Source organism: Alosa pseudoharengus, unplaced genomic scaffold, assembly GCF_046254945.1.
Source record: "Alosa pseudoharengus isolate Yale_2024_CS ecotype anadromous, Long Island Sound unplaced genomic scaffold, YU_APseudo_1.1 YU_APseudo_1.1_scf_21, whole genome shotgun sequence".
NCBI lineage: Eukaryota > Metazoa > Chordata > Actinopteri > Clupeiformes > Clupeidae > Alosa > Alosa pseudoharengus.
In genome coordinates, this window is record NW_027468674.1 from 31,215,018 (window position 1) to 31,237,915 (window position 22,898).

General features: G+C 47.2%; 2 protein-coding genes across 7 annotated transcripts in view; both read left to right on the plus strand.

Moving 5' to 3' along the window:
- Positions 1-19,264, plus strand: part of LOC143138144 (myosin phosphatase Rho interacting protein) — a 47,552-nt gene extending 28,288 nt beyond the window's left edge. Inside the window, exons 12-27 of one of the 5 annotated variants that reach the window (XM_076298610.1) lie at positions 35-103; positions 182-271; positions 1,495-1,604; positions 1,816-1,854; positions 3,523-4,288; positions 4,714-4,830; positions 5,798-9,601; positions 12,113-12,260; positions 12,570-12,675; positions 12,865-13,024; positions 13,155-13,262; positions 13,372-13,458; positions 13,642-13,807; positions 15,978-16,051; positions 17,208-17,254; positions 17,737-19,264. In XM_076298610.1, coding sequence (XP_076154725.1) covers positions 35-103; positions 182-271; positions 1,495-1,604; positions 1,816-1,854; positions 3,523-4,288; positions 4,714-4,830; positions 5,798-9,601; positions 12,113-12,260; positions 12,570-12,675; positions 12,865-13,024; positions 13,155-13,262; positions 13,372-13,458; positions 13,642-13,807; positions 15,978-16,051; positions 17,208-17,240 — 5,877 coding nt within the window. In that variant the 3' untranslated portion in view covers positions 17,241-17,254; positions 17,737-19,264. The remainder of the gene's footprint in view (positions 1-34; positions 104-181; positions 272-1,494; positions 1,605-1,815; positions 1,855-3,522; positions 4,289-4,713; positions 4,831-5,797; positions 9,602-12,112; positions 12,261-12,569; positions 12,676-12,864; positions 13,025-13,154; positions 13,263-13,371; positions 13,459-13,641; positions 13,808-15,977; positions 16,052-17,207; positions 17,255-17,736) is intronic. The other 4 variants (XM_076298612.1, XM_076298609.1, XM_076298611.1 and 1 more) reach the window with 4 other exon arrangements.
- Positions 19,265-20,337: 1,073 nt separating this feature from the next.
- LOC143138145 (F-box DNA helicase 1-like) overlaps positions 20,338-22,898 on the plus strand; it is a 38,930-nt gene continuing 36,369 nt past the window's right edge. For both annotated transcript variants that reach the window (XM_076298614.1, XM_076298615.1), the window contains exons 1-3: positions 20,338-20,404; positions 21,523-21,605; positions 21,754-21,998. In XM_076298614.1, coding sequence (XP_076154729.1) covers positions 21,527-21,605; positions 21,754-21,998 — 324 coding nt within the window. In that variant the 5' untranslated portion in view covers positions 20,338-20,404; positions 21,523-21,526. The remainder of the gene's footprint in view (positions 20,405-21,522; positions 21,606-21,753; positions 21,999-22,898) is intronic.

A 22,898-nucleotide genomic window follows, 5' to 3' on the forward strand; every position in this document is an offset into this window, starting at 1 on the left:
TTCTCCATGCGCCCCCACAATCCTTTTCTCACAGTGGAAGAAACACTGGTTCGTTCTGACCGACCAGAGTCTGAGGTTCTACAGGGACTCCATCGCAGAAGAGGTAAGAGAGCTCCTACACCTTTGTGTGTGTGTGTGTGTGTGTGTGTGTGTGTGATGGGTTTGTGTTCACTGCTCCCAGGCGGCAGATCTGGATGGAGAGATTGACCTGTCCTCTTGTCATGACGTCACTGAGTATACCGTGCAGAGGAACTACGGCTTTCAGATTCATGTGAGTCTACTGGACCGCCCCCCCGACACTCAATTTCCAGACATCCCATTTATACCGAGGGCCTAACTCTCATCACAATGTCACATGCCCACGTCTTCCACATTCACCAGCCGCACAGGACTTGCATAATGCACTGCTCAAATACACAAACCACACATAGGCTTGCTAATACAGGTAGCTATTTTGTCCTAGAATGCTGTTGGACAACATTCAGGTTGCAGTCTTTCCAGCCCCCCCATCCCCCCCCCCCCCCACACACACACACACACACACACACACACTCACTCACTCACTCACTCACACACACAAACATTCACACACAGACATTATGAGATATGTGGGGCAACAGCGCACAGATATCAGGTTTTGCCATTTACCATTTACACTCAACACTCCTAAACCCTTCAGCCACTTATGTGAATGTGTGCACACTCATACACACACACATAAACACCTGCACCCACACACACACACACACAATATCATACACACACAATCCCGCACACACTCTCCCACACAAACACAGTCACAATCCTTTGTCTGAGCTCATCTGTCACCTGACCTGTCATCACCTAGGTGTCAGTGACATCACCGCATCTAAATCTGCTCTGCCAAACACTAAGCCTTGGCTTCCCCACCCACCGCTCCCCAGTGATGGCCAACATGACATGTTTACATATCCTCAGCAAGGCCCAGGCCTAGACACACAGTCCCAGACACAGAGAGAGAGAGCACTGAGCATCACAGCCACAGAGCACTGCAGCATACAACCAGCGCAACACAATTTCATTACATTAATAGCCAGATGACTATGCAGTTAACTTAGGCTGTCCATTTAATGGCCACACTCTCAAGTACTCCCGAGAAGTCGGCTGAGATTGCTGTGAGATTTTGTGACCGCAGTTTATTGACTAAGGCAATAAGTCTCATTAGGCTGGACAACTTTGTTGATATGCATGTCTGTGGCTGCATGCATTTGTCAGACAGAGAGATGGACAGATAGAGAGATGGACAGATAGAGAGGTGGACAGATAGAGAGAGAGATGGACAGATAAATGGACAGATAGAGAGAGAGATGAGGGAGAGAATTTATTCATTCCAAGGGACATTTAGGTTATCTGTACATTTGTCTGTAGATAGCTTCATGTCTCTCCTCGCTCACCTTGTTATTATTGGATGTGAAGTAACTGAAGCCTGTTTCATGGTCATCATGTCCCCTGCAGAGTAAAGAGGGTGTGGTGACACTCTCAGCTATGACTTCTGGGATACGACGGAACTGGATCCAGGCCATCATGAAGAACGTGCGTCCCACTGTTGGCCCTGACGTCACCCGGTAAGCCCACCGTGGAGCCTTCAAGATGAAACACGTGCAAACACACACACGCGCACACACACACAAACACAGACACACACACACACATGCAGGGTCCAACACACACACACACTCTGTCTCTTCTAATGAACTGTCTTTTATCTCTCTGTGTCATTAATCTTCCTTCCTCTCCTCCTCCTTTTCCTGCTTTATTCATGCGCCCTTTTGGTAGGAAAAACGTCTGTCTGAAGCTCTCTGTTCTGAAGCCCAGGTTGGAACTTACTCTTTCCTTTCTCGCTCCCTGTGTGTGTGTGTGTGTGTGTACAGTTGCTGAGTGTGAGGATGAGAGAGAGGGAGAGATCTTGTGCTTGTGATGGTTTGGTGACCCTTGTCTGCATCGGTCGTGCGGTGAGTAGGTAATGCCTGTCAGTTGCATGCGTGTGTGTGTGTGTGTTTGTTTGTCCATCTGTGATGGATGGGCCCTCTGCCAGCTGTCGGGGCTTTGAAGGCCACTGTCGGCGGGCATCAATCACCGCTGCCAGTCTTCAGCACCTTCACCTCAGCATGCCAGGGCAGGACAGGGCAAAGAAGTGGGGGGCATGGGGGTGACAGACGAGTGCAGGGCCCTTGGATGGTCTGGGAAGGGTGAAGGGAGAGGAGAAGTGGTGGTCCAGTGAAAAGGCTTAGTGTGTGTGTGTGTGTGTGTGTGTGGTTGCTGAGCTGGTGTCAGGTACACCGACTATGAAATCCTTGTTATTTTAGAGTGTTACCTCATGGGTATATTCCTGTGTGGCAAGAGGGGGGTTGTGTATGTGTGTGTGTGTGTGTCAAGAGTGGGGGGGGGGTGCTTGTCTGATCCGCTGTCTGCCTCCAAGCTGTCTCAGTCACGGCGGAATGTGGGATATTTTTGGTCATTCGATGTAGACGCCTCTCTTCTTCTCCCCCTGTCCACTCCTCTCCTTCATCTCTTACACGGGAGGCCGTGGAGTCGGTCCCCCACCATCTTGTGAAGGGATGGAAATAGGAGATGGCGTCAGACTCCACCAGAGCCCTATTGCTATACATATGTACACACACACACACACACATATACACACACACACACACACACACACACACACACACACATACACACACACACATACACACACACACACACACACACAGAGGGATATAGAGGGAGAGCGACTGCATCACATGCCACACAGTGTGGAGATGACTGTGAACACATTCCCTTGACAAGCACATTCTCTTCCAACATGCAGTTACAACACACCCTGATTCACACATGCATATGCACATACCTGTACACACCCACACACACACACACACACACACAGACAAACACACAGGCATTCAGGCATGCACACATCCATCATAGCACTCTTCCAGCCGCTCTAACACACTGCTGGGTCCAGATTGCGGGGGGGCTTGGTGTCCGTGCCTCTGCCATGTGACACCGCTGTGTGTGGCCTCTGGGAAGCGTGCGGGCTGCTAGACTGATGGGACAGCTCACACTCCCATGTCACTGTGTGTGTGTGTGTGTGTGTGTGTGTGTGTGTGTGTGTGTGTGTGTGTGTGTGTGTGTGTGTGTGTGTGTGTGTGTGTGTGTGTGTGTGTGTGTGTGTGTGTGTGTGTGTGTGTGTGTGTGTGTGTGTGTGTGTGTGTGTGTGTGTGTGTGTGTGTGTGTGTGTGCATGCCCCACCGCTGCTGGAGCACTCCAGCCAGTGCTGTGCCCATCTCACACACCGCATGCCTCACACACTCACCCACACACACCCCCTCCCCTCAGGTCAGCAAGACGTCCGGCCCAGAATCTGGCTACAGAAGCCTCCTGACATTCCATCTGTCTCTCTATCTCTCTATCTGTCTCTCTCTTTCTTGTACCAGTCTCATGTTCTCATATCTTTCTATGTCTTGTTCCTTTGTTCTTACACAGTAGTTCCCTGCCAGAGGAAAGAGTGAAGGTTCGGGTGGCCCCTGACCTGACCTCCCAGCCGACCCCGTCCCCCGCTGTGAGCGTCCAGATGCCTGAGGTCAGAGGTCAGCAGCTGTGCGATCTCACCAGCAGCCCGGCGGCGCCCGAGCAGCGCAGGAGCCGCGTGCGTGACCGGCGGCGGGAGGGCCGCTCCAAGACTTTTGATTGGGCGGAGTTTCAGCAGACTCAGGAGAGGGACGTGACCATTAAGCCGTCAGAAGGCGCAGAGGTGGAGCCTGCAAACGCCAGCTCCTCCTCATCGTCGTCGTCTTCCTCGTCGTCCTCCTCTTCCTCGTCTTCAACACCGGCTTCCTCGCCCACGTCCTCCCCGCAGACCACCTCCTCTTCGCTCTCGGCTCCGCCCAACAGGAAGTCCGCCCTGGAGGCGCAGGAAGAGCAGGAGCGGCTCGTCCAGCAGGAGGGGAGACCCCGGGTCCCGCAGACCCCAGCATCACCACCAGCAGCGCCGGCGCCGCTTAGGGCCCAGGAGGCAGAGCGCGAGGTCAACCAGATGGAGGTGGACCATGCCAGGTCCCAGAGAGACCCACCGCCCAAAACCCACAGCGTCCAGGTGGAGATCGAGCAGCGCTGGCACCAGGTGGAGACGACGCCCCTCCGGGAGGAGAAGCAGGTGCCCATCGCCAGTCCGTCCAGCCCTGGCACCACACCGCCCCCTAGTGGAGACCGGCTACCCCCACAGGAGCGGGTCACCCAGCTCGACAAAGAGGTGAGGCCACAAATTGGGCTGTTTCTCCTGAAGTATACAATATTGAGTGTAAAGGGTTTGAAACCAGAAGACTATGCATATTTCTGAAATCACTTGAGAGCAAATGCACCTGGTTCTTTTTGATTCCTCAAGCATGCACAAAGAGGCATATCATTAATAATCCAACTGTAGGTAATGGGATCTGGTATTAACATGAGGCATAGAATCAGTAGGTACTTCACTTCATTGTGACAAAAAGTAGTGAAACACAAAACACAGAGACATGAAGCAGAAAATGGAATGCTTTTATTTTTAGTATGTGCATAGAAGTACACGCAGGTGTGTGTGTGTGTGTGTGTGTGTGTGTGTGTGTGTGTGTGTGTGTGTGTGTGTGTGTGTGTGTGTGTGTGTGTGTGTGTGTGTGTGTGTGTGTGTGTGTGTTTCAGCTGGGATACACTCAGAAGGAGCTGGCCAGGCTTCAGGAGCAGAACAGCTTGCTGAGGGAGCAGCTCCAGGACGCGCGGGGGAGAGAGCAGAGTGCACGAGAGGGCTACGTGCTACAGGTGCAGCCAGAACGCACACACAGTACATTTACAACACGCATTTCATCTTATTAAAACTAGCTCATGAGAGAAGAGCTTTAGACACAACTGTAATTGTATATATTAGAGTTTGAATAGTATAAGTTTCTACATAAGAAATACAGTATATAAATGATTTAGGAAATGTTTTGCATATTTTTTCTCAGTGCTGAAAGGACTACAAGTTTCATTGTTATTGAAATGACTTTAGGACTGAGCTGCACTATGCGTTCTCTCTTGGAATTGTTACTAACATGTATAAGGGGTTTTGCATGAGAGTGCTGTTTCCAGCATGCCTTTGTGTACTAACTGGTTTACGGAGCCTCATACTCTCTGGGCAATGATTTGGTCTGGACTAAATTGCTAGTTTACTAAAGGTAAGAAGTGCTTCCTATAATAGGCAAGCTTTGGGCTGTGCTTTTTCTCTCCTTTCATGTGTGTCTCATCTCCTCCTAGCTTGTTTCAACTCTTTGCATGATTTTTGCATCTGATTTCTGTTTTTTTGTGTGTGCCTAATTTCTTTTTTCATAACGAACCTTTTTACTAAACATTTCTCTTGGCTTGGCACATGGGTGCCTTTCTCTATCCTGCTCATCAACTCTCATGATGTGTTCTTAGTGTCACCAAACTGTCACCAAACACCCATTCCCTACATTAGTCTCACATACTTAGCTCAGTTTATTTTGAATCACCCATTTTGTTACACCTTTTCTGTTTGTTTTTTTTCCATGGTAGTATCCATAGTTTTTGTACCCATTTTACCCACTTCAGACCTTTTCCAATGTCACTCTGAAAAAGCACAGTGGAAAGCTTGAATGAGTCTTGGTTCAGTAAGTATCAAGTCCCAGGTATAGTCCCATCTACCCCAGAGATATGGCGCTCTGTATCTTTGGGGAAAGACAGAAATCACAGTGTGTTTTAACTGACATTTTTCATCAATCTTTTAAAGAATGCCATGCCCGCCCAGACCACCGGCTCCACCCCTCCTTCCTCTGGGCCTCACCGGATGCCATGGCAACGTCTGCACAAAGCCAATAAGGACCTTCAGAGCGAGCTGGAGTCCCAGCGGCGAAAGCATGAGAAGGCCAGTCAGCAGGTGCAGTGCTTGAGGCGGAGCTACAGCGAAGCCCAGGACGCACTCGGGCATCACGAGGTGGAGGTGGAAGCCCTGCAGGTCAAGCTGTCGGCCGCCATGGCGGAGATCGTGGAGAGCGAGCAGGCGGTGGCGCGCATGCGCAGCGAGCTGAAGCTGGAGCAGACGCGCTGCCAGGAGCGCGAGGAGGAGTGCGGCCGCAGCGAGGAGGCGCTGAGAGCGCAGCTCCGCGAGAGCGAGGAGAGGCTGCGGGAGGTGGAGGCTCACCTGCTGGAGAGGAGCCAGGCGCTCCGCAGGCTGGAGCAGCAGCAGGCCCTGCAGAAGGACCACCAGAGGGAGGTGCTGCGGCTGCAGGAGCGCCTCACCGAGGTCACTGGCCGCCTCATCGCCACCGAGGAGGCGCAGGCCCTGAGGGAGCAGAGGGAGAGGAAGGAGAGGCGCTCGATGGAGGAGAACCAAGAGCGGGAGCGTCAGGCGCTGGCCCGCCGGCTGGCCGAGAGCGAGGAGAGGAGAAGCGAGGCCGAGGAGCAGCTGCAGGAGGCCCAGCAGCAGGTGGAGGCCCTGCTGAGAGGAGGACGGGGCTATGTGGGGGGCTCCGTGGAGGAGGTGCAGTGCCTGCACGAGCAGCTTTCCGTGCAGACGGATGTGGCTGAATCTCTGCGGGAGAGTGTCCGGATGCTGGAGGAGGAGCGGGATCGGTTAGCCTGCCGCTGCCAGGAGCTCCTGAACCAAATCGCCGAGGCTGACCGAGAGGTGAGCAAGCTCCAAGACCGCCTGAAGAGCGAGGAGACGGACTTCTGCACCCTGGAGAGCTCCTACGAGAAGGTGTCCCAGGAGTTCCAGCGCATCAGCTGTGTCTTGAGGGAGAAGGAGGAGGAGGTGCGGCAGACCAAGGAGACCTACCAACACCTGGTGGAGCGGAAGGAGCGAGAGCTCAGCGAAGCGCTCGTCAAGATGGCCGCCCTCGGGAGCAGCCTGGAGGAGACGGAGCTGCGTCTGCTGGAGAAGGAGGAGCAGCTCGGCCAGAGAGGCCGTTGCGCTGCCGGGGAGGTGGAGCCGTGTCCAGCGGAGAAGGAGCTGCAGGCTAAGCTGGTGGTGGCGGAGGATCGCATTGCCGAGCTGGAGAGACATCTGGATGCCCTCCGGCTCGGGTACGCTGACCTCAGGAGGGAACAGCGTCGGCACTCCCAGGAAGACCTTCTGGACATGATGGAGAGAGAGGGGCACGACGAATCGATGTCGGCATCTTCCTCCTCCCTGACCCTGACCAGATGCAGCTCGGAGACGGACGCCTCGCTGGTCAAGCGGCAGAGGATCCGTTTCTCCAGTATCCAGTGTCAGAGGTACGTTCACCCAGATGGGGGCTCAGAGCAGGCCCTACAGACCAACACCTCCTCCGACTTCACCCACTCGGACACCTCGGACACAATCGCCCAGTCAGAGATGGACCAGTCGGACCTCAGCTTTGTTTCTACAGACGGATCATTTCAATATGGCAGTGATCCAGAGAAGTTCATCTCCATCATCCAAGCTCTGGAGATGAAGCTGCTCTCCACCGAGGAGAAGCTCCGGGAGCTCACCCAGAAGTTGCAGGACCAGCACGATTCCCCAGAGCGGAAGGATCAGCCTGAGGGAGCCGCGCTCATCCCCTGGGACTCTCCAGATCAACTCCCGGCTAGTCATCAACACGAAGAGCCTGATGGAAAGTCCGTCTCCAGCCCAGATTCCGACTGTTGGGGCACTTCAGGAGTCCCCAACAGGGGATATGAACAGGCCCTGGTGTGTGTAGAGTCATGCAGGGAGAGAGTCAGGGTCATTCTTGGGCTCAAACAGGAGCAGGAATCTGTAGAATTGCAACTCCGGAACCTATCAGAGATTGAGGGTGAGCTGGTCAAGGCCACTAACTTTATGAAAAAGGTAGCCATGGCTGGGGAAGGACCCCAGGCTGCTTCAGAGGTCAGGAGCATGCATGACCTATCTGATGAGGCCATAGTCAGGTGCTTTTCCCAGTCATTAGCTTTAGAGGCAGCAGTTTTGGAGAAGATGGCTTTCTCTCTGCAAAACTTGAACGCTGACCTCTTCCATAGCCTTAACGAGATAAGTGTCGAAATGGACAAAATCAAACAAAGTGAACAGAGTTTTACGATGTCGACATATGCCAACATGTTGAGCCAGAAGCTGATGTCCGAGTTGGCATTTTGGGCAGAAGTGGAGAAATTAGAGTCTCAGGCTTCAGGAATTTCCCAGAATCCATGTCTAGATATGGGGTCCCTGAAGAGCTGCTATTTGAAGCAGCCTCTCATAAACAGTGCCTGTGTCAAGTTTGAGTTGGCCTACTCTCTACAGAGTCTCAGAAGCTCCAGCCATAATCGACTTGAGGGGCTTCAGGAAGTGGCTACACGAGCTGGCCACGAGCTCCGGCAGAGAGCCAAAGCCGTGCAGGAGCTGGTCAGGTCCTCAGGTCTGCAGTCGGCCATCCAGACCCAAGAGCTGGGCATCTGTGAGGATTCCACTCTAGCGGACATCACTCCACCTGAACTTGTCCCTTACTTCGAGCAAATCAAGATGGAAGAGGCCCAGGAAGTGGCAGAGGAGATTGTCGACAGACACCTGGCCATAGAGATGACCTTGTCTGGCGAGGATTCAGTCGAGTCGTCACAGGAGAGCAGGGAGAGGCTTGCAGCTGAGCTTCAGAAGCAGGCTGGCATCATTCGTCATCTCTGCCAGGACGTGGAGGTACTCTGTGGCACAGACGTTGGTGGTAGGCTCAACGACCTTGCTGACACCATCCGTGCCCGCTGGGGCTGTGGGTACAGAGAGGTGCCTGTGGGAGCGGTGTGCATGCGGGAGGCTCTGCTCCAGGCTCAGGTGGCCTACACGGCCTGCAAGCTGCGCGGTGACCACCAGAGGGAGCTGGAGCTCTGCCGCCAAGCCGGGCGCAGCATGGAAGTGCTCGTGCGGGAGCACGCCCTCAACATGGCCACCATCAACCAGCAGTACCACACCTCCCTGCAGGAGGAGCGCCGCACCTACGCCCAGACCGTGGCCTCCCTGCAGGAGGAGAACCAGGCCCTGCGGGCGGAAGTGTCTCAGCGGCTCCAGGAGCTGCAGGCCCAGCAGGAGCAGCTGGTGCAGCTAGAGCAGGAGTTCCAGCGGGAGACCGAGGCGCTCCGGAGACAGCAGCAGGAGGAGCTGCTGCAGGAGGAGCAAGGGAGGGCCCAGAGGGAGATGGCCCTGCTGGAGCGCACGGAGGAGAGCCAGAGGAGGCTGGAGTGCCTCCTGCAGGAGGTGGAGGGCCTGGAGGAGAGGCACGAGGAGCACATGCGCAAAGCACACGACGAGTTCCAGGGCAGAATCCAGCAGCTGGAGCAGCACCACCAGCAGGAGATCCTGCGGCTCAAGGCCTGTTACCGACGGGCCAGCCTGGGGGAGGAGCACCAGCACAGGGAGGAGCCGGTGTCTGAAGGGGCGTGTCCCATGGAGGAAGGGGAGGGGCCTGATGAGAAAGTGGGCCGAGACTCCATGACTCTGCTGAGGGGGCGTGTCCTTGAGCTGGAGTCCAAGATGGACAGCATGAGGGACGAACTGGAGAGCAAACAGCTGGAGGGCGACGTGGCCGGCCTGAAGGACAAATACCAGCGTGACTTTGACAGCCTGAAGGTCTCTTTTGATTTCTCTTTCTCTCTTTTCACTTACCCCACCAACAGAGAGCACCCTTGAGCAACCTCTGTGCTTTTAGTTGGTTTTAATACACAGTGGTCACTTGGATATAATACAATAAATAATCAAAATAAAACCCACATTTGATGGCACATTAGCTCACCAATACTTTCCCTCAGAACTACACTGAAAAAGATTAAAAGTTCAGTGCAGTTTTGAATGAATGTTAGTTTGACCATTGCTGGCACATTCACTGGGCTGTTGCTCTTTGCTTCTCATCCAAGTAGGGTTTTCTACATTGTGCATACACGACTCATGGTTTACATAATTTGAATGGCCCTTATTTTGTCCCAATACTAGTTCACAGGACAGTAAAGAATACAAGTAGTATAGTCACGGGTTGGTTAGAGTAACATGTTGGATATGGGTAGGACGAGGGTAGAGGCAGCTTCTGCAAGGTAAGAGACAGGGTCCCTTTCAGCTTAGTCAGTTGGTGAAATAAGTACATGGACATGTAGCTGTGTGCAAATGCTGGTTTGACATGTTTGTTTTTTGTTTGTTCACAGATGATTTACTGACTTTACTGGTAAACTGTAGAATGATTTTTAAAATTAGCTTTAGGCTACCTTGCTTTGTTTGGGATTTAATGGGCCAGTTTACCAGAGTCTTGTGTATGCTTAATTTAGAATCCAAGAAGATCCTATATATATATAAAAAAAACATCCATCTTCAGTGGCATTGAGTCTTGAAGTAGGATGAGTGTTGTGATGTGGATTTAATATTGTGCCATCCCTTTCACCCCCCCCCCCCCCCCCCAACACACACACACACAAGCGCTTTCAGATATAACCTCTGGAGTATATGCGGAGGTTTGTCAAACGGAGGTCCTACCCTTCGGATGATTCAGATATGATGTTAACCTGCGGACCTTATACTGACCTTATACGGACCTATGTGTGAACGACATACACGCACATTACAGAATCTCTGTGTGGTTGTCGAGTGAGGGGTGAGGGCTTGTAGAGTTCACAAGATGCGAGATATGACGCAGAATATATGCGGCCGCTGCCTGTCACAGCTGCTGTTTGTTTACAAAGTGTATGCATTATGTAGGCTAAAGAAGAAAAATCTATTGTGCGTAGGCTAATACTTGAAGTAGTCACGTAAGTGCGCACTTGAAATTGACCTACAGTATTTGTATGTGTGCTTCGAATAAACACATTTATCTGTTGTCAATGTTATGTAGCAGAATTACTTGGCTATGGAACCCCAAATCTGGTTTGCGTTGGAGAGAGAGAGCATGCATGAACTTTATGGTATCAGCCAATTCAGTAGGCCAACTCAAGACTTCAAGGCCATCATATATACAACGTTTTTAAGCAACAAACAAAATACTAACATAACAGTGAAGTGGTTCGTTTTTTCATGGTTTATTTTTTCCAAAAGCATCCTCTCCCCATGTGTCTATTGCATTTACGTAAGGAGCTTGGAACAAAGTTGGGTTTTCTTCGTTTTCATTTTCTCTAGGCATATGCTCAACAAATATCAGTGAGGTCATGAGAAGGCTATCAATGAACAGAAAACCGACCGTGTTGGCTAACAATTTATTAAATACTCCTGTTATTGTCGTCAACGACGTCGCTGTAGGCTACTACCTTTTCAGCACCTTCTGCTTTGATGATTCAGTCTTTTGAATTCGTTTGGCCTTACCATGCAGTTGTAGGCTACAATGTGTCTTGCCGTTCCCTTCATGTGTTCTATCAAAATGTTGTATGCCCTCATGGACAGTAGCTCCGTGATGTCTGCATCTTTCCAGGTCGGAGATTTTCTGGACAGCACTATGCCACTCCATCATAACACTGGCATTTAAGTCAGATCTAACCACATGGACGCATGAAAGAAACGTCACCGACACGCCCTCTCACTAGGTGTGAATTTTAACCGCATGTTCTATGCTTCGTTCAGACACAGCACATTTACATAATGTCCGGAGGAAATAACTAGGGGGGGAGTAGTAGAACAACCGGCTAAATTCGGACTTCCATATGAGCGGTTATGTCGTTCAGATATACGGTCCCACCGTTTAACATCCGCAGAACCTCCTGTCTTACACGTATGTCTGAAAGCGCTTTATACACACACACACACACACACATCCCATACCCCACTGTCCTCTGTTGGTATAATTCATAGCACCTCTAGTGAAGTAGAATAGAGGGCACAAAATAAGACTGAATCTGTACATGCTTCCCTAGTCTTGGTTGCCCTGCCATTACACCCACTCAAATGCCCATTCAATGATCACTAACCCCTGCATGCTTGTGTCATTCAACATTCCCTGCTTCACCCTGTGTGCTCATGCATGCATCTAAATGTGTGAACTTGAATGTGTGAACATTGGTAATTGGTGGATAGTGTCTTTCTAGTTGTGTGGCTGAGGTGTGTGTGTGTGTGTGTGTGTGTCTGTGTCTGTTTGTGACACTGCTTGCTGACTTGTGCTGCCCCCTGCAGGCCACGTGTGAGCGTGGCTTTGCCGCGATGGAGGAGACGCACCAGAAGGTGATTGAGGACCTGCAGCGACAGCACCAGCGGGAGGTCAGCAAGCTGCTGGAGGAGAGGGAGAGGCTGCTAGCCGAGGAGACGGCAGCCACCATCTCAGGTCCATACCACACCCCTCTCACAGAAACAGGAATTCTCTAGTGGAGCCAGTCCCCTTGTAATATTTCTGCACTAGCAGTCATGGACATGATAACTGTAACAGATTATTGTAAATAAATAAAAACTTATGCGTTTGACATGGTTTGGCAGCATTACTTAAAAAAAAAGTAATGGGTCTTTTCTTACCCTGCTATTAATGGGTCTTTTCTTATCCTACTATTGAAAAATGTTGTTATGAGGTCTCTTTGTTACAGATATTGATCTGACTTAGTTGCAATGTCATGACAATGTTGGTGATATGTATTTGCAGCTATTGAGGCGATGAAGAACGCACACCGGGAGGAGCTGGAGAAGACCTACCGCTCTCAGCTGAGTGGTGTCAGTACAGATATCGATGAGCTGCGCATGCAGTATGAGTGAGTCCCATTTATACATGTCTGGTCCCTCAGTAATACCTGGTATTAGCTGCCCATGTCAGGCAATGGATGTAACTAATATACTAATACATAGCTAATACATGTAGCAGAAACTGCTCTCTGGAGATGTCAAACCTGCTCACAACTTTGTGTGTGTGTGTCTGTGTGTGTGTGTGTGTGTGTGTTTAGAGAGGAGCTGCAGTCCATCCACCGTGAGCTGGAGGTGCTGTCTGAGCAGTACTCTCAGAAGTGTTTGGAGAACGCCCATCTGGCCCAGGCTCTACAGGCAGAGAGGCAGGCCCTGCAGCAGTGCCAGAGGGAGAACCAGGAGCTCCACACACACAATCAGGCACGCATGCACACACACACACACACACACACACACACACACACACACACACACACACACACACGCACATCTACCTTTTGCTATACTTCAGATGACTTTAAACTTATTGTCGTGGATGTGTGTGTTTCAGGAACTGAATAACCGTCTAGCAGAAGAGATCACACGTATGAGGTCTTGCTTCAGTGGGGAAACTGCCACCTCTCCTCTCACACAGGGCAAGGACCTGTATGAACTAGAGGTAACTCATAAACACCCGGTCATGTACATACCATAATATTAAACAGTCCGCACACCCAGGCACACATATCTGCTTTGAGTATCCTTGTGTTTTCCTTGGCCTTCTGCAGGTGTTGTTGCGCATTAAGGAGTCAGAGATTCAGTACCTCAAACAGGAGATCAGCTCTCTGAAGGATGAACTACAGACCGCTTTACGGGTATGCACACCACCTCCCCAACCCTTACTGGCAGATACTCACACATGCACACAGTCAAACTGACAAGTTATGTCTCCTCTGATGTTTTTGAACTGACATGGCTGCTTTAAGGACATGCACCAAAAGCTGTCCTGTATTTTTCTGGAATCTTTAACACGTCCTTGTGTTTGTGTGAATGTGTAGGATAAGAAGTATGCATCCGATAAGTACAAGGGCATCTATACTGAGCTTAGCATAGTGAAGGCTAAGGCTGACTGTGACATCGGCAAGCTTCGGGAGAAGCTGTTGGCTGCTACAGAAGCCCTTGGAGAAAGGACTGCTGATGGCTCAGCTGTTGCCCCTGGTTACGGTATGTTTAAGCAATGTGTTTGACAAACCAATAATGTATGAAAATTGTATATAGTGCCTAGAAAATTGTATATTTCCCCTTCCCACTGTTTTTATAAATGGAATCTTGATCAATTTAATTTGGCCCTGTTGTACAATAATTGACAAAAATCCCCTCTATAATATCAAAGTGAAAGCAAATTTCTACAAAGTAATGTTAATTAATTAAAGATATATAATGCAAAATAAGCGTTTGCATAAATCTTCATCCCCTTCAAGTCGGCATTTAGTAGATGCACCAATTAAAGCATGGAGTCTGTGTGGATAGGTCTCAATTAGGCTTGCACACCTGGATACTGCAATTGTACTCCATTTTTCTTTGCAAAACTGCTCAAGCTCTGTCAGGTTGGAAGGAGATCGGGTGTGGACTGCCCTTTTCAAGTTCAGCCACAGATTTTCTATAGGATTGAGGTCTGGGCTTTGGTTCGGCCACTCCTTGCTTAAACCTTTTATGTGTAGTTTTCGCTGTAATCTTCGACTCATTGTCTTGCTGGAAAGTAAATCTTCTTCCAAGTCGTAGTTCTCTTGCAGACTGAATGAGATTGTCCTCCAGGATTTCCATATATTTTGCTGAATTCATTTAACTTTTACCTTTACAAGCCTTCTAGGGCCAGCTGTCGAGAAGTATCCCCACAGCATGATGCTACCACCATCATTCTTCAAATTAGGGATGGTGCATTTTTGGTGATGTACTGTGCTTGATGTCCGCTAAACATAGCATCATCAGACCAAAGAACCTTCTTCGATTTGGCCTTGGAGTCTCCCACATGTCTTTGGGCGAACTTTAGTCGAGATTTAATAGGAGCTTTGCCGCTCACCTGTAGAGCTTCGACTGGTGAAGAACTCCGGCAAAAGTTGTTGTATGCCTAGTTTCTCCCATCTCAGCTGCTGAAGCTTTTAACTTCTTCAGAATTGTCATACAGTTGTCATGTGGGTGTTTTGGTGGCCTCCCCCACCACTTCTTCCTGAATGATCAGTAAGTTTCTAGTGACGGCCTGCTCTCGGCAGATTTGCCCATTTGCCACATTCCTTACATTCCTTATTGATGGATTTCACTGAACTCCAGTGACTTGAACATTTTTTGTATCCATCCCCTCACTTATGCTTTTCAATAACCTTTTCTCTGAGTTGTTTGGAGTGTTCAGTTGTCTTCATGGTGGAATTATAGCCAGGAGGACTGATTGACCAGTGACTGGACCTTCCAGACGGAGGTGTCTTTATATTACTATATTATACACATTCACTGCACTCCGGTGATCCGCATTTCACTAATTGTGAGACTATTAGCACCATTGACTGTTGATTTAGGTCAGTCACTTTAAGGGAGTTAATATTTATGCAATCGCTTATTTTGCATTATATATATTTTTAATGAATTAACATTACTTCATCACTTTGACATTAAACAGGGTTTTTTGTAAATTATTGTAAAAAAGGCCAAATTAAATGGACAAATATTACATTTATTAAAGAGAAACTATGCAGTTTTGGCCATTTCTTCGCTGTTTTCTCGCTTTTTGCTCGCAGGTTTCTCAGCAGAGCTCCCCCTACAGAGTATATATTTTACAACACTCCTCAATCTGTCAGTCTGCTGTTTCCTCTTTCCCTTTTCCTCTGACAACGGTTTACTCGCTTTCTGCTTCTTTTTCGCTGGCTCTGCCATGACAAATGTCTGAGAAACTCCATCGCTACCTTGTTCTAGTCGGAGCCTGGTGTGTATGTGTGTAGTGCAGTAAAGCAATTCGTTACATCGCAATGCTGCGAGACTTTCCGTCTCTTGAGGCCGCGAGGCCTCCGGCCCAAAGTTGCAAGGGTGGTTTTTCCGCTCACATGAGCTAGGGGGAAGCGTGGCGGCCAACATTCAACCCGAAAAAAGTAATATAACCATTTAAATGACACTGAGGTTGTTCAGATAAGGTACATTAAGCTAAAAAAAACGACATAGTTCACCTTTAAAGCAATAAAAGGGGGAATATCCAAGGTGGTGAATACTTTTTATAGGCACTGTATGTATACCTGTGTAAATATGTGTATAAATACATATAATAGTATACATATACGTGTGTATAAATATTATATGTTAGTATAAGCATGTCATCTGATGTGTCTTGTAAATACATGTCTTGATGCAGACATAATGAAGTCGAAGAGTAATCCTGATTTCCTGAAAAATGAGCGCTTCCGTCAGAGAGGGGTCAGATCCAAGGTGAGTGTGAGTGTCAGTGTGAGTGAGTGTGTGTGTTGGTAAGAGTGTGTGTAAATTTACAGCATAATCACTTTTTCACCTAGTCACTGTTTGTTCGAAGGAAAAGGTGTATATGTTTTCTGTGTGTGTATGTGTGTTTGTGTGTCAGTGGCGGTTGCTGCTCTTTGGAATAGGGGAAGATCCGATAAAAAAATAAAATGGCCAATTATTAAATTAATATTATTAAGGTGCTATATTGTTCTATAAGGGCAAAAATGATCCCAAAACCCAGAATAATCCAACCAGTATAGGTTAGAGTTCTGAGACATGGCAGCATGGCAGTAAATACACAACTGAAACAAAAGCAAGTCACAAACTCCGTAACTCCACATTACGGTTTTATTTACAGTACAATATGTACAAAAACAAATAGAAACAAACTGTATTGCTCACAAATATATGATAATTTGAGCTGCAACTTGCTTTGCTTCTCGACTTCACCTGCCAACACTAGCGTTAACGCATCCCTGAACTTGAAACTCTTCCTCTCCGGTCGCGACACATGCTGACAATAAAAAGAGTCCAGCCACTATGACGGTTCCTCCAATCATCATAAAAAAACTCGGCGTCTGGGCCATCGTAATTTCCAGGGAAGCCTGGCGTCTCACTCCCAGAGACGCCGGGCTTCCCTAGAAATTACGATTTTGTGGCATTTGTCCAATAAACATCTAGCTTTTCTGCACTGAGATCAGCCCACTCTGTAGTGCCATTGAAAGGGTTTTTGATGGATCGTGTCATCACAACAGTGTATTAGGGGTGCAAAATCCCGATAGATGACCGGCAAAACCTTTTTGCTGAACAAACTAGCCATGAAGTTGAACATGTTTTTAGCATGTTCTAGTTGGAATGGTAGGCTAATGTAATACAATATTATTTAATGCAATTTTCTGTGATATTTTAGTGGAGGCTGAGCTTCCCCTGTAGTCTTAGAGCATTCACCTCTGTGTGAGTGTGAGTGTTAGTGTATTTTTGTGATTGTGTTAGTATAAGTTTGTGATTGAAGTGTGAGTCGAGTCTAAGTGTTAAAGCACTCTATGTTATGTTTCTTAGTTAGTCAAAAAGGTGTGTGTGTGTGTGTGTGTCTGTGTCTAAGAGCGTCTCTTATGTTCTTTGTTAGTCGGTCAGTGAGGTGGCAGCGTGGGATAGCTGACCCCCTGTTGTGATGTAGGTATATGTGTGACCCTCAGTGCATGCTGCATGAACCCTGACCTTTGACCTGTTGGCATGTCCACTGGGCCACAGCAGCATGGGGCTGCTGGGCTCTCCTCTTACCCCAATGTCATTAGAAATGGTATACAGTACGTATGTGTGTTTGTGTCTGTTACACATGGTTGGTGCGGTGTTTGTACTGTGACCTGAGTTCTCTGTGTGTACTTTCCCCCTTACCTGTCATGAGTCATCAAGGCGTATGCAAATTAATGTTTTTAATTTATTCTCTCTTTTTTCCATTTTTTAATGTCACTTCATGTGTGTTTTTGTATGTTTTGTATGTTTGTATGTGTGTTTTAAAGCTTATGACAAAGTTGTTCTTTTCTTCATGATGATGGCATGAATAACAGCATGCTGGTCAAATGCATTCTGGTCCGTTAAGCTTGTGCAATTTTATGACGGAACTTCCCTCTCTGTCTCTCTCTTCTCCTTTTCAGAGCTTAAAAGAAGGATTGACCGTGCAGGAAAGAATGAAGCTGTTTGAAGCAAAAGATTCCAGAAAGATCTGACTGAGGACTGTACGCTCTGTGGCTTTGTCTCACACTCACATGAACGCACACACGCACACACGCACGCTACCCAATACTGTAACTGGAGTGTGAAGTCAGCCTCTGGAATCTGGGACTGTCGTCTTTTATGTGTCCATGAGCATCTGCTCGTCAACAATTTGTCCTGACATTGGAGGTGTGTGTGTGGTCTAAAATTAATCTTACTTGTATGTATCATTAACAGATTGATTTTAAGTAATTAGCTTGTTTTATGTGCGTGTGTGGCCATGAGTATAGGTGTGTTGGCAGGAAATGGAAATACGGGGCATTGGTGGAGGAATTTTAACCAGTCATATCCCTTTGGCCACTCCTTGCCAACTGTGTGTGTGTGTGTATTGTTTTATTTATCCTATACAAAAATTAATAAAGATTTAAAATGTTTATTTATACATAGAGAGAGACTTATAGAAAATGTGCTGTCATTATATCCTGTTCTGACAATGATGATGATGTGCTGGGTTTTAAAGTGATTTAAGTGCTTTTGTGTATGTGTGTTGGAGAGCTGTACTTTCTGCCAGTGGTGTTTGTGTAAAGAAGAGTGGTGTTTGTGTAAAGATGAGTGGTGTGGTGAGTGACTGGGTTTGCTCTCTACTCTACTGGAACTGAACGGATTCAGACACAATGTGATTTACTTGCCATTTGCTGTGTAAAATCATTATTATGAAAGTGTTTGATAACTGTGCTTTTTTTGTATGGGCTCTTTGTGTGAACGGTAGAGATGATGCTGGGTTGTCATATTATCTTCAGTGGTGTTCCACCCCCCCCACCCCCACCCCTTCCCTTTTTGCTGGCTTCATGTCTCACAGGCCTGTCCGGCTAGCTGTAAACAGTGCAACTAAACTTGATGTGCCACGTCAGTCAGCACGGCCCCCTCTATTCAGTGTGAGCGAGAGCTAGGATTTGTTGTAGTGCTTGTGCAGAGAAGCGCCCATTGACCTGAGGTGGTAGCCCAATACCATCCCACTCTTCCTAACCAAGCTTATCAATGGCATAAGGTCCGCTGGCATTTTCACACGAGTTATGTTTTGGTACAGTGTTGGCTCAGGGCGCTCAGTGTTGCTTTCAATCTTTCATTTGTATCGATTTCTTTATGGGGGAGGAGGGTGCACAGCACTCCATACCCCCACCTATGCTGGCTCCATCACGGCCTCCACGTTGAGGATGCCCCTCAGAGTGGTCAGGATGGGAGAGAAGGTGACTCCGTAAGGCATTCACATGATCTCATGGTTCACCACTGCTACCACACCGTACTGTACAGTGCTCTATACTCTTGCCTTGTAAATAACTGTCTCCCAGAAAGCAAGTTTGCTTTTGTTTTTTTGTTTTAAGTCCTCTCCTTGCCTACCTGCTCTCTGTTTATGAATATTTTTTATTTTGGTTTTGAATGTAATGTCTTCAATAAATGAACTGTTTCTGAGATCTGTATTACTATTTTTTCTGTGTTATACATTATTTCAATGTAGTATACCGGTAGTTGAACTGTTTCAAGGGTTGTGCTATGAGATGAAGCTGCAGAAATAAAGATTTTTTTTTTTTTAACACCACCATGTAGGAGTTTGGTCCAAAGGGGGTACCCAATCTGTCTAAAACTGACGAAAAGGGTCATGCTTCTACCTGTTACAATGTAACATCTCTGTTGTAAATAACAATGCAAGACTACTTACTTAATGCAAGCTCTATTTTAATTATGAGGTTCTATATAATTTAATTATAGGGTACTGGCTGATTGCTGTCGCACTCTGTACTACACACAGAGATCGATCTATAGCAACAGGTGTTGAATGTTTCTTTCCCAGTGTGCTTTGCTGGATATTCATATTGTTTTGGTTATTAAATCGTTTAAATGTTATTTGTAGAAGCCTAATATTGTAGAGGATGCAATACTTCACGAAGTGTGAGCGTTTTCATGTATGTTAGGCTATGTTCTTTCATGCAGTGTTATACTGAAACAGCTACCCTGTGAGTGAAGTGTGTCAGTTCAGATGGCACAACTAAGCAACTAAGCTATTGTAAGTAATTGAAGAGCACTATGTAAATATTAAATCGTAACTTAAATCATTCTGATATTAACAGATCAGGTCATTGCATTGGTATATTTTAGACTAAACACTAAAATAATCGACGCAGAAACATAGCTTGACGCTCATGAACAGGCGACATAGTAGACCTCGGCCTTGCCACTAGGGGTACCTTTTAAATTTCTAGATTTTATTATGCACGGTTGGATAATTGGATAAGGTTTCTGAATGTATAGAGGAACTGGATGACTGAGCTCAACCATTCTATTTGTGATTTAAATGAGAAACTGCCATGTCTCTGCGTCGCACTGACGCCATCGTCACACAGATCCTCTGCGTTGCAGCAGTGTAGGCTAGGCGTACAGCCTACCCCCGCTAAGCCCTAGCCTATGCCAAAGGTTGTTTATAGCTTGCGTAATTTGATCTGATTTAATTTTCAATTCTCAGAAAACGAAACTACAGCAGCCAGTGACACTGCAATATGGAAATGTAGCAGGAAGAAAGTATCCCTGAAAACGCAGAGGACGATTTAATCTATGGTACAAACAAAATCTTAATTTGCTTATTTAAAAAATGTGCATGGTGGTGACGTTTTTTAAAAAGTATTATTTCTCATCATGGAGGCAATTTCCAAAGTAACCTAAATGCGTGTCAAAATATGTTATTTGAGGGAAGCATATTGTAGCCTACATTATGAATGAGAGCATCATTAAATTACATTTTAACATAGACAATTAAACAATTAACTGCGAGCGTTGGCTGCACGACTCTTCGAGGCAAGAATTCGGCGCGAAAAGTTGTGGGATGAGTGAGATGACTTCGTTGAATGTATGCTAAACAGAAAAGTTACAAATAGCTCACTGTCACAGCTTCTGTTCTGTAGGCTTTTTGGCTTAATATTTAGAACACCAGTATACAGAGCCTGCGAAGGGAGAGATCATTTTGCGTTCCTTCCTTAATGCTTTTGCATTCCCTCGCAAAATAAATTCCCACCATCTTCTTTGGCGCGCTCCGTACCCATTAGGCTATGTTGTCAAATCAGATTTATTTGTGTGGCCTGTCATCTTAACTAGTATGTCGTTAGTAAATGTAGCTACTAAGTTCATAAAAAAAAGAATATTCATAAGCTGTTTTGGCTATATCATTCAATATCTAGGCCTTTGTAGGCTAGGCTACTTATTTCATAGCTAGGTTGCCCAACCCTGCACAGTTATTATCACCATACAATCTACAGTTGCAAGCAAGGTTTTATGGTATAATGTATATTCTGAAGCTTATAATATTCTTAAATTAGAAGTTTATAATATTCTTTAATTTTGTCAATAGGCTATAGCCATGAACATCTGAACAGTGTTTGCCTACAACAATGAGTTCCCAGTTCCATGAATTACTCATGTAGCCTGCAGCCCATTATGCACTAGGGAACATGTAGAACCAACATGTGGAGGCAACAATATGTAGAGTCAACAGCCACCATCATGTTTCTAGACCAGTTGCCTCCATACCAGTTATACTAGCCTAGCTGTTTTGGGTGATCTGTTTGTATTTAGTTGGGAAATATTGCTCTCTCTTTCACCTCCAGTTAGGTAGAAAACACATGCAGTGAATCACCTGGCAGTTATTTGTTTTGTTTTATCTCTGTGTTATATGTGTATAGAGAGATGCCTGCAAATCGCCTGAAATCACCGGGCCGAAGCCCTCGCACCCCATACAGCCCACAAAGCAGGAGAGGCAGGAGAGGTAAGAGACTAAACAGCACATCGCCTTGTTCCACTTAAGAAATTGGTTTGTGTTTCTCAATGTATGTACATGAGTTCTCTTGTGTAAGTGAGAGCTTTAACCTGACACCCATATTCAGTTTGCCTTCAAACCACTGTCTGTCCATCAGTGCAACCAGCAGGTACGTCTCAGCAGAGAACACTGGACTCTTACTTTGGGAAGAACACTGGGAATGTTCCCCAGCAGAGGGAGCCAGAGGTGGTGCAGGCTCCTCCACCTCCCCCAGACACAGGTATCGACGCCCTGCCTGAAACCGTGCTGAGGGCCATCTTGGCCATGCTCCCAGCTCCTGACCTGCTCCTTCGGGCCAACCAGGTTTGCAGACAGTGGAGGAATATCATCTCAAGTGAAGGGGTATGGGACTATGCACACTAAATAGTAGTCCACACACACACACACACACACACACACACACACACACACACACACACACACAGACACACACACACACACACACTCAGATGGAAATACATCCACACCTCCTGTAATTTTTGTTACTTGGTGTTTTAAGCCCCTAACATCGTCTTCCAGGCAGTGCTGCATGGAAGGCACTAGGGTTAGGCAAGGGTTAGGGTTAGAGTTAAGGTTAGGGTTAGGTGCTGAGAGAAAGTGGAATAGAACATTATGTCCAATATTCCAATATGTGGTTTAATGTTCTGCATTATGTCCAATATTCCAATATGTGGGTTAATGTTCTGCATTTCTCATTAGTGGGTCACTTTGATACTAAAAGTATGATTCTATGTAATGACTGTATGATATCTGTACTGTCCCTGTGTATATCTGTGTGTGACTGTAGTTAGAGATAAGCGGGAATATTATGACTTTGCAGTGTTTCACTGTTCTGCATGGCTGCGTCAGTAGCTATCTGCTCCGGATTGCCAGGTTGCCACTAATCAGAGTCTGATTCAGTGTAGTCCACGTGAGATGGGATGACCAACGCCATCTCCTGTCAGCCTGGAAGGATACTTAAACCCGAACTATTTCCTTGTCTAGTTAGAGCAGCTGATGGATCTTTAGGTGAAGTCATGCTGTCTCTCCCTTGATGCGCATCATTGTAAATAAACTCTGTTCCTGATTTTTCATACTATTGACTGACTGGGTCTCTATTAAATCTATGGTATCAAAATTACCATCAGTGCCTTGAAGTCGACTGTCACAGCACTGCCTTGATGTCGACGGTGGGGGCTTAAAACACCATTGAGTATAATTTGTATTGACGTATTTGGTCATTTAATTGATGATCTGTTACAG